General features: G+C 43.0%; 1 protein-coding gene across 1 annotated transcript; it reads right to left on the bottom strand.

Annotated features, from left to right (window-relative positions):
* Positions 1–7,517: 7,517 nt before the first annotated feature.
* Positions 7,518–10,126, bottom strand: RPL37 (ribosomal protein L37). Its single transcript, XM_054283345.1, has 4 exons — positions 10,067–10,126; positions 9,271–9,406; positions 8,867–8,951; positions 7,518–7,629 (listed from the first exon to the last, which is right to left on the bottom strand). The coding sequence occupies exons 1-4, from the start codon at positions 10,067–10,069 to the stop codon at positions 7,560–7,562; spliced, it is 294 nt and encodes a 97-aa protein (XP_054139320.1). The 5' UTR covers positions 10,070–10,126; the 3' UTR covers positions 7,518–7,559.
* Between the last annotated feature and the right edge of the window lie 1,385 nt (positions 10,127–11,511).

The raw sequence follows: 11,511 nt of genomic DNA, 5'->3' as shown, positions 1-11,511 counted from the left end.
AGAAGTTGACGATGACCAGACAGAATCCTGTGTTTGAATGGAATTTATGCATCATGTATGAGGTGTATGAATATGCAACGAGCTATTGCTTTTAAGGGTTAATCCTTTGTTAACGGGTGTCCTTTTTTGGGCTTATTTTGCCCAGAAATAGTTACCCAGAAAGTTAATAACTTTGTTTTTTATTGTCTCGTATTGTCCTAATCTCAATTGTTCAAATGTTTATTACTCTAATTATATTACTATTTTTATAACCCTTTTATTACTATTAAACTTCTAAAATTTTAAAAACAAGTGACTGATGTTTTCACCATTTTACTTGTAAATTAAATCCATTTGTTCTCCTCAGTTCCTCTTCCCACATCCAGACTTTATTATAGGAATACAAAGTAGGAGTCTCAACCCCAACTACCTTGACCATATATCTTGCCCTCTGGCTTGCCTTGCCAACCACTCATGCTGCTCATTCACATTGCATTTAAACCACTAACTTGCCTTCCATTCCATGCATTGGGTATTTTCTCTACACCAAAGACCATACTTCTTTTTTTGTTCACTATAACTGCATTCATTTTTTTATTCACATTCCAACTCCGCATTGAAAGAAACACATAAACCTGGACAAGAAGTGACTATTGGATGGGTATTTCCAAACCAAGATATCATCAATTGAAGAGGAAAGTTATGGGCAACTCCCATGCCTTTACTTCCTTTCTGTCCTACTCCAGACTAAGACTAACTCCAGACTACTTCAGACTAACTGAATGATTAAATCTAAAATGGTTTCTCTTGCCTCCCCTACACACAGCCCCTGAACATGTTTGCAAATAGATAAATACATCAGACAGCAAGAATTTTTGGACAATTTTATTATAGTAATGGTCTTAAATCCAATTCAGAGAGCCTTCAATATCACTTATGTTATAGTCATTAATTTAACAGTTGGAAACCAGAAATTTTGGTCTATGCAAAAATTGTATGTTTAATTAAATTGTATATTAAATTAAATTAATGTTTAAATTAAATTAATAATTAAATTGCATATTTAATTAACTAAATTCCTCTATGGTAATGGCATAAAAAATTTTGTAGGCAAGTAACCCTGAAGGGTGTTCCTACTCAAAGGAGAAATCTTCATACCCTCACTTTGGAAAGGGAAGGGATGTGTCAGAAGTGTGCCCATTAAACAGTGGGACTGAGCTCTAATAATATATAAACCACACCTATAAAATGATTGTCAGTCAGAAGTTTCTAGGTCACCTGTGTCAGCTCATCAGCCTTTAGCTCAGCAGCTTTAATTCAGTTATCATGATTTGTGGGTTCCTTTCTCAGGAACTTGGCCACATCCTCATCAGTGCCAATTTCTGGCAGGAAATACTGTTTTTCACATCCTCAGGATGTTTAATTTTGAGCAGTTGAGTCAGGCTGGTCTCAGCATTCTTCAATGCCAAAAGCAGTGTGACACCCCTCCTCCATCCACCTCTGATAACTTTTGCTAACAAGAGAAAGTTTGAACAATTTCACCCGACTTAGAGCATCCTGCTATACTACAATAGTAACATTACACTAAACTACAATAAAATTGTACAAGCTTTGAATTGTAATTATAAAAATTATTTAGCCTGATGTTAGATCTTGGCCTCTAAAAATTTTGTATGTCAAAACTAATTAAACATGCACACAAATCAGAATGCACAAACCAGCATAGTTCATGATCAGAGACTTTGGGGAAAACGGCTATCAAATTTCAGGGTGGGATTGGATAGCAATCTAACATCAGGAAAAAAAATTTCCCTTTTGTGATGCGAAAAGTATTACTTTAACCTTTTGGAAACATTAATTGTAGTATGAGGAGAAAATCATGTGTTGAATATCACGCTGGGAAAAAAAGAATGGATTAAGCCATATCTAGATGAAGAGGGAAAAAATATTTGGGATGTCTGCCGATATCTTGCAAGACACTTCTTAGTGTCTTGATACCAAATGATTGCAAGCTATTTTTCGCTTCAACTCAAGCTGCTGTCCTGATCATGACAACACAATGAGAATTCGAAAAGTTCTACAGATCTATACTACAAAATGATATCATTTCCTGAATTACTAAGTAATCTCTTAATCACTTAGATACCAGAACATTTTAGAAAATTAAAATAAATGAGCTGTTAAAGTCAAGACAGGAACTAAACTGTAGAAGTCATTCACTACTTTTATATTTACAGACAAAAGTGAGTATTACCAAAATATTTTGTCCATTTGTACTGTGACTTTTATGCTTATGTCACTGCATTCAGTTTTACTCAAAGTTCTTTGTTACACCTTGAGCATTAACTTGCTTTTAAAGAAAGAATAAAAGCATAAAATCTACAATAGATAAAGTCTCCCAGGCTGAGTCAAATCAAGCATAATCTAGGCCAAGCCTTATAGTAAGATCACAATGGATTCATATTTTAATATTTGATATACTTATGTACAAGACATAAGTAATGTACATAATTAAACCTACACATCTTACTTGAGCTTTACTCAGTGTGAAGGTAGTGATAAACACTTTATAACACTAATCAGCAGCACTGCTTCCTCTCTCGCCTTTTGCATGTTAGACTCATATTATAAGACTGAGCTTTTTTGGCCAACAGCACAACTTTGAGTAATGTATTGTTAGGGTGTGGGGTGCAGATTGTCCTCTTAGAATAGCTGTAGGAACAAACTATACCAGAGGAATTCCTCCATGAGTCTTTGAGGCCAACTTGCTTTCTGATAACCTCTCCATTACACTATTTATCTTGAAAAGCCCGTACACTACTTTAAAAACACTTTTTGTATTTGTTTATTCACACTGGGCATGCCTCTACTTTTAAGACAGAATTTTAAAACAAAAAATGAACTCAAAGCTGACTTAATAACTTCTGTCAGTTATCTCCATAATCTTATTTTGAGACGGAAGATTGCTGCTAAGTTCCCCTAGTACAGTTTATTTCTTTTAAATGTAAATTGTTTCTATATTTTCAGTAATTTATTCCCACTTGTGGGAAGACTCAGGATACTCTAGTGTAAATAGAGTTACTACTCTGTGGAAACACCCCCAGCACTGTTACCCAGGGCGTTACAAGTGCCACCAGTGTGGAGACCCAGCACGTGTGCCCTTTGTGACACACAGGGAGCCAGTGCTTCTGTGGTTCAGGGACACAGCAAGGCTTTCCTGACACGAGTCTGCCCAGACACTGCAATGCCATCAGGGCGCTGGACAGCTCAGGGCCAGCAAGGAGACCAGGAGTGGTAGATGATGTAACAATTAGACAGTACAAGAAAACAAAGGATTGAAGACAAAAGGGGAAACATTCTCAGCTTTACTAACAATATGAAAGGGGGAATGCTAATGCAGGTTGTTTCTACTAGCTGACATTAAGACTTCCTTGGCATCATTGGTGCATTTTGCAAACAGGCACATGCTTCTTGCCCTTTTCTCTTTGACTTCTGACTCTACATTACCACTGAATGTACATTTCTTCCACAAGAACTCAACACTATTTCCACTTTCCCTCTCCTCCCCCTAAAAGAGTATGTTTCGCCCAGCTCTAGGCTTCTATCGCTTCTGCTGTTTCTAGCTTCTAAGTTGAAAACACTGCAGAAATCACACAATCACAGAATGGTTTGAGTTGGAAGGCTTCTGAAAAGATCCTCTAATCCAACCTGCCCTGCAGTCAGCCAGAACATCTTCAACTAGACCAAGCTGCTCAGAGCCCAGTCCAATCTCTCCTGAAACACTCCCAGGGATTGGGAGTATTATAGCTTCTCTGGGCAGCCTGTTCGAATGTCTCAACAGCCTCAAAGAAAAAGACTTCTTTCTTTTACATAGCCTGAATCTACTCTCCTTTAGTTTAAAACCATTACCCCTTGCCCTGTAACTGCCCTACTAATAGGTCTGTCCTCATCTTTCTTCCAGGTCTCCTGAAAGTTTTGAGTGGCTTCCTGGAGCCTTCTGTTCTCCAGGCTGGACAATCCCACCTCTCTGGGTTCATAGGAGATATGCTGCAGCCCCCTGCATCTTCTTTGTGGCCCTTCTCAGGGCATGGTCCAACAGAAACATGTCTTTCCTGTTCTGGAGACCCCAGAGCTGAATGCAGCGCTCAGGGGTGAAGTCTCTCTATAGATGGAAGGACAGAGGGGCAGAATCACTTTGCTTGACCTGCTGGCCACACTGCTCTGGATACAGCCCAGGATGTGGTTGGCTTCCTGGTTTCTGGGCTGCAAGTGCACATTGCTGTCTCATGTCCAGTTTTTCAAGCACCATTACCCTCAATCCTTCTTCATAGAGCATCTCTCAATCCCTTCATCTCTCAGCTGGCATTTGCCTTGAGTGCAGGACCTTACATTTCACCTTGCCGAGCATCTTTAAATTCACATGGGTCAGCTTGATCTTGTCCGTGTCCTGCATGGCGTCCTGTCCCTTGGACATGTCACAGCTGGACCACTCAGATAGTGCAAATTCTCAGAGGGTGCACTCAATCCTACTATGTCACTGATGCCATGTTCACTGTGGGGGAAGTTACACTTTGACCTTCTCTTATGGCTCACATGCCTACAGAAGCCCTTCCTCTTCCTCTTCCATCCCTTGCCAGGTTTGCTTTAGCCACACCTTGCCTTCCCAGCCCTATCTTGTCACAACTGAGCTATGTCCCCATGCTCTTTCCAGGATACCTCCTCCTGCTTCCCTGCCTTTTCATTTCCTTCTTGCCCTTCAGTTTGGCAAGCAGGTCTTGACTCAGCCATGCTGTTGGCTTTCCTTTCCTGGTTTCTTACAGATGGAGATTGAGAGCTCCTGCTCCCTGTGGAATGCACACTTCAAGATCTGCCAGCTCTGTTCCATTCCCACGCTGAGGGCAGCGGGTTCCATGGACTAGCTTCTAGAACCTAAGAATTGCTGAACTCTCCTGCAGGGAGATGCTCATGCAGCCTGCTGTTGTGCCAGGGAGCTCTAAGGGCCTCACTTAGGACCACTTCTTTCAGGGATGCAAGATGACTGACTTTAGTCCTCAGGCAGTTTCCATATTGGCTGCCATCCAAGGTGGTAATTACTGGAAATTTTCCCAAGTCTGTAACCATAATGTTGTTCCTCTCAGGCTATGTTTCAGGCAAGTAACATTCCTAGGCTATCAGGGGATGATTTACTGTCTCTTGTCACCTTCCTTGGTTAGGCAACAAAGGCCGTGCTATGGCCAGAGTTTCTGCTAAGTTCAAGGGCAGTTTTGGGGGGGAGAGGGGGTGGAGGTGGTGTTTGAGGACATAATACATCACCACACAAGGATTTTTAACCAAAGGCAATCCATCTTTCACCACTGTAGTCACTTGAACTCCTCTCCGCCTTTAAGAAACCTTCATCCAATACACTTTTTATTAAAAAGTAAGACTTGTACACTGAACAATAGGAAATGTAATTTCTGATGTAATTTGGACTACACCACCTATCAGCCTGAAGGATGCAAAAATCATACTTTACAGACTGGGTATGACAATATTACTGTATACATAAAGTATACAGTAAGCATTATGCAGAGGTTCAATAGCTAACACTCAAGTTAAAATGCTTAATGAGATTTCAACAAAAGATTATACACTGAGCAACCAGCAAAGCAGCCTTTCAATATTTAACAACACACTACAAAGAACAGAAAGGCATCAAAATCTACTTCCTGTACAATGCAAATATAACTAACACAAGTACACAATCCTTTCTGAACAGGACAAAAAAACGCACAAAAAACTGATTTCCTGCCCTTCACCAAGAATTTTAAAACAATTAAAAACAGCTGTCAAAATTCTTGTCCATAAAATTAATTCTTGATGAAAGTAAAATTCTTTCTGAAATAAAGGGTTTCAGATAGTTCAAGTCATTGGAAGTTTCAATCACTGCTACCATGATGTATTGCTTGTTATACTAATGGTCATTTTCCAGGAGCACAGTTCATGAGAAGCTAATAGGTAACAGCAAGCAGCTAAGCACTTGCCCTTACAGTGCTTTATCATGTCTGCAGGTCAAACTGGTTGTTGAGCACAACCCCACGCTACAGAAAGATCACCTAAGACCTGTCAAGCAAAGGCTTTCACTCCCACCCACAGTCGGAATACCTGCCATACCACCAATCCAACATCACTGAAAAGAGCCTTTCCTTAGAATCCTGCTGACCTGCTTTTATAATGGTCTTGAGTTTATTCTCAGAGAATGAGGACAATTATGATTACTTCCTCCCTACATGTGTTTCCCGAACATCACCAAAAATATTTCAGGGGCACTCCTTAGCCCTGGGAATAAATGGCCAGTACTGTGCACTGTGTATTTTAAGAGCATCACTACCACTTAACATTTCAACTTTCTCAAATGGACCAGTTGAATCTAGAGCAAGTAGAGTCTATTTGCTACATGCTACAGAAGAGCAGCAAATTACTTCTGGTTTAGAAACAGCCCAAGTTGATAAACTGGATTATCCAAAAATTCTAACTCCATTTTAAAACATAGGAAAATGCAGTCAGGCACTCCAACTTCACCTGGCTGAAATCTTCTGTGATTTTGAAGGTGATATATTAGCTGCTGACCATACAGAGACAAAGCAATATTCTGCTTCTGGAAGTTCATGACAAAACTAAGAGCAGTGAGAATAGCCTCAGAAGCTTAAAGCATCTCAAGCTTTTTAGTTTCTAGTATTGTCTCTGCGAGGCAATCTGAAAGTCCTGTAAACCCTCACAGTAACTACTGCAATTCCCCAAACTGGCACAGCAGCACCTTATAATCTCTTTCTCAGTGCAAGTCTGAATGCCAGTAACACACAATGCAGGGTACAAATTCATTTATCTATAATCTTTATGTAAGTCAAAGTGACTCACTGTCTGGTATTACTATTTACAAAACACCATTAACTCAGATCAGCGCATCAAGCTTTCCACACCAACCCCACCAAGCCATTCAGGCAGTTTTGTCCTACCCACAGCAGATCTCCAACCCCCTGTATCTGCAGTACACAAGCTCCACGCTTGGGAGTTTCTTTTTGCCCAAGAAGCAGCGATGCACACAGTAAGTAATACCTCTGTAGGCTTTCAAGTACCACAGAGCAGTGAAAAAAGAACAGCACTGAAAATCCCTCTTTCACTAACGCCTCCCAACACAGCACATAACTATATAGTTACACAGTAACTACTATTATAGTTACTATCTTCAAAACAAAATTCTGGCTCTCCGTGCTACGGTATACTGAGAGCAGAAGAACACAGGGCAAATCCACAGTACCAATATTCCACCTCTCTAGCTGCAGACCTCCTTTGAGCAATACATACAAGCCTCTTTTTCAGTTCAGTGCAGAGATTATGGTCCTTTTCAAGACAAAGATACTACCTAATGAAGACTCAATTAAAGGATTGTTTGAAATTAATCAGTTCAGAATTTGTGTTACAAATTTGTGTTAATTATGTATTTTCATGAATACTACATTTCAGTGAGTATGTAAAAGTATGCAAAAAAAGGTGACAGATTTTCTGGTTAAGACCATTTATTTTAACAAATAGATGAGTCTTTAAGATGAACTGGAGGCTGCAACAGCTGCTCTCTTGGGCTTCGGTGTGGTTCCCTCACGGAATCCATTCCTGCAAATAGAAATATGGTTACTACTTTTTAAAAAGTTGATTCCTTCTCCAGGTTATTTTCTGACACTCATGTTTTACATGAAGTTCACTAGCTTTTTTCAATTTATCTCAGTAATGCACTGAAATCACAACAGAGTTCACCCGTTCAGACCTTTTTTAAAAAAAACCCACATTATTAAAAATTGTCTTGAATAAGCTGTATGGTTTTCATTCTTGTCTGCTGAAGTAAGTTTGACCTCTTGAAACAGGAAGATTTCATTACCTCAGTGAACCCTGCAAATATAGCTCACCTACTGAAAGCACATCTTAGTACACACTCCTCCTAATGTGGCTAAAGAGGTCTCATTTCTGAAGTCTATTTCTTACAAAAATCCTCTATGCCTCCAACCACACAGCCCTGAGCTTGATTTTGGATGACATTTCTACCTGAGCAACACTCAGTGGAAAGCAAGCTACAGCTGCACACTGGAGGGTGGTTTATGGCTGCCACTGGAAAAGAATGAGCCAACCAAAACAAACTGATCCCTCAACCACACCCACAACTGAGACTTAAAAATCTCTTACCTTTTGCTAATAAAACCAATCTACATTTTTATGACCTCACTCCTGAATTACATGATACCTTTCATATAGCATTCTTGTGCCGTGGACCAGAAGCTACAGAATTCCATGGGATTCATAGAAAATGGGAATCATATAACACCCCTAATACCTCCCAAGTACAACTCAACTTGCAACTCAAGATCTGATGTAATAACTAACTAATGTTGACTGAACTCTAAATAAAGAGAGGGACGAGACGTTATTCCTGTCCTGAACTTTTTTCTGAGTGAGCAAATGGGGACTGGAGTGCATTTTGAGACTTATCTCAATAAACCTTTAGTGTAACCATCTATTTAAATGAATCACAAATGAACAAAATACCACACAAATAATTTTTAAAAGTGAGCTTCTTACTACAATAACATATACGTCCTACACTACCTTCATTCAGTATAAACACTGGAACTTTTTGCACACCTTTTGTCTTACCAGAAAGGTTTTTTTCTCCTCAAGGAAGGATAAAATGCAGACAACTATACAAAGCACATTATTTCATTACATATTTAAGAAGACTGTACTCCATTAAGTGGTACTAAAACAAAATTAAAATGTTAACTTCGAGGGGCAAATTTTGTCATTAAATAGTGTCTATGCAGGATTTCACAGCATGCTACCTGGCAATAAAGTGTTATACCTGAACCGACGGTAGACCTTTTTCAGGTGCCTCATGCGACCAGTACCAGTGGTGTTGCGTCTTTTGGCCTTTGCACTCCAGTTATCTAAAATATGTAAGTCACTGTTATTTAATTGCACCAAGTAATTTTGGTTGCATCTTACATTTGTATGGTACAATTATTCAAGCTGACAAAGAAAAAAAACCAAAACTATAATTTAAGTCATTTTCTATGGAGTAATACTGCAGATCAGCTGGCATATAGTTAAATCATCATTAACTTCAACAAAGCTCCAAAATGCAAAATGACAAAACTGCAAAACGACACTGCAAAAAGTTTTCCTCCTTGACTGGAAAACAAGTCAAACTACTGAAGAAGAAACACGATTTTTCAAACTAGAGCCAGTTAATAGTTTGTTACTTACACTTTCTCTTACGCTTAGCAGGGTAACCACATTTCCCACAGGTCGATTTTTGCAGATGGTACGCCTTGGACCCACATCGACGACACAGGGTGTGTGTCTTATTTCGTCGCTTACCAAACGACGAGGTACCCTTCGTCTAAAAAGCATTTCAAGACATGGAAATATCACTAACATGTCCAAGTCACAAAACTAATAGAACAAGCCTTAAAAAACCGAGCGCAAACCGAGGCATATAAACACGTCGGAGGGACATTCAACTCTAAGCCACAACTCAGTTTGAACTACGAGCAACCTCCATTTTCAGGACCCGTTGCCGCCATTCCTTATGCGCCCCCGCCCCTGTGCTGATTTAGAACGGAGCCACAGCGCGCTTACATGGGCTCCCCCCTCCCCACACCCATCACCCTAAAGCAACAAACTGCTCTCTCCCGACGAAAAGTGACTCTCTTCACACGTAGCAGCCGCACACTCACCCTTGGGGAGCGAAACCCCTCCTGCTACTTTACCGCCCGGCTGCTCGGCCACGGCGGCAGCAGGTACCAAGCCGGAGTGGCCGGAGCGTTCGCGGCCCCACACCGCACCACGGCCTCCCTGCCCTGCCCTGCCCTGCCCGGCCCGGCGCGGCAGCCGCGCCCGCCGCCAGCCCCCGGGCCCAGCCCCGCCGCCCGGCCCGGCCACGGCACAGCGCGGGGCCTCTCCTCGCGGCCCGGCCTGCCCCCGCGGCGCCCCCGGCCCGGCGCGGCGGCGGATGGCGGCGGATAGTGGCCGATGTCCCGAGAGCGAGCACAGCACTCACCATCTTCGCCGGCCGCCAGCACCAAAGAGGCCGCGCCCCGCCCCGCTTCCGCCACGGCCCCGCGACCGCTTCCGGGGGCGGCCGCTTGGGCGGGCCCGGGCCGGGCCTGGTGTGCGGGGCGCCTGGCGAGCAGAGACCGGGCCCGGTGTGCGGGGTGGCGGGCGAGCACGGACCGGGCCCGGTGTGAGGGGCGCCTGGCGGGCCCGGACTCGGCCCGGTGTGAGGGGCGCCTGGTGGGCCGGGCCGGGCCGGATCCAGCGTGAGGGGCGCCTGGCGGGCCCGGGCCGGATCCGGTGTGTGGGGGCGCCTGGCGGGCCCGGGCCGGATCCGGTTTGTGGGGGCGCTTGGCGGGCGCAGAGCCCGGCCTTGCACCGCCGGCACTGTGGGCACGGAGCGGGGCACCCCGGGGGTGCAGCTCTGCAGCAGCGGTCGCGGTGCCAGGCGAGTGGCTGAGCGCCAGGTCCTGACCCTGCTCACAGCAACAATCGGAGTTACTTTTACAGAATCACAGACTCTCCAATTTTGGAGATGTACAAGGCCATACAGTCCACTGGTCCGCCCAGCACTATCCCTGTAACCCTAAGCCCGTAAACCGCATCACCCAATGCCAAACAGACGCCTATTGAACACCTCTCCGGGGACAGCGATTCCACCACCTTCCGGGTAACCAATTTCTGGCCACCCGAGCAGTGATAAAATTTTTAACGTGAATCTCCCACCTCTCAGTTTCACACCATTTTTTGTTCTCCTCTGTGTAAGCAAAGTAGAAGAGACCGGCCCTCACCTCACTACACCTTCCTTTCAGTGGTTCTAGAGAGCAATAAGGTCCAATGGGTGAGTTTTTATGAGTGAAATTCAGGCACAGGGTACTGCTGTCTGTAATACACAACTTTCAAAGTAAGCTGCCGTGAAGAACGGGTCCTCCTGCACTCTCTGTTTGTCCATGTCCTCCCCCAGACCCCTCCACGGTGCTACACAGTCTACCTGAGATCAGAAGTGTTGCAATGGACATCGTGGGCACAGAAAAGGGACATGGTCACCGCACCCAGGCTGAGTCCAAGAAATATTTGGACATTGGCATCAGGATAATGCTCTAGACACATTGTGTGAGGTTGTCTTGTGCAGGGCCAAGAATTGTGTGATAATTCCTGTGGGTCCCTTCCAACTCAGCATGTTCTCTTATTCTCTGAAAATCTGCTATTTAAATTCTCACATGCCTGCCTACTATGCTTCTTCAGTAGACTTACAGTCTATACACAATTTTATCTTGGGAGAGTTAATTTCAGGGGAAATTGGAGAAATTTATGTATACCTTATTACCAGATAATTACCTTGTCATCCCAAACAGAGCCAGAAATTGATGCTATAGCCAGTTTATTTGTCTTTGATGGTAGAATTATGTAACTTGTCTTAGAGTACTTGATGAAAGAATGTCTTTTTCTGGT

Source organism: Melozone crissalis, unplaced genomic scaffold, assembly GCF_028551555.1.
Source record: "Melozone crissalis strain CALT ecotype California unplaced genomic scaffold, PUWL_Pcris_2 ptg000036l_1, whole genome shotgun sequence".
Taxonomy (NCBI): domain Eukaryota; kingdom Metazoa; phylum Chordata; class Aves; order Passeriformes; family Passerellidae; genus Melozone; species Melozone crissalis.
This window is presented reverse-complemented; position numbering and strand designations above follow the sequence as displayed.

Coding starts and splice junctions, on each gene's coding strand:
- RPL37 (XM_054283345.1), bottom strand. Junction 8,952..9,270: donor TGCTAAGCGTAAGAGAAAGT/GTAAGTAACAAA, acceptor TACATATTTTAG/ATAACTGGAGTGCAAAGGCC. Junction 7,630..8,866: donor AAGGTCTACCGTCGGTTCAG/GTATAACACTTT, acceptor TTCTATTTGCAG/GAATGGATTCCGTGAGGGAA.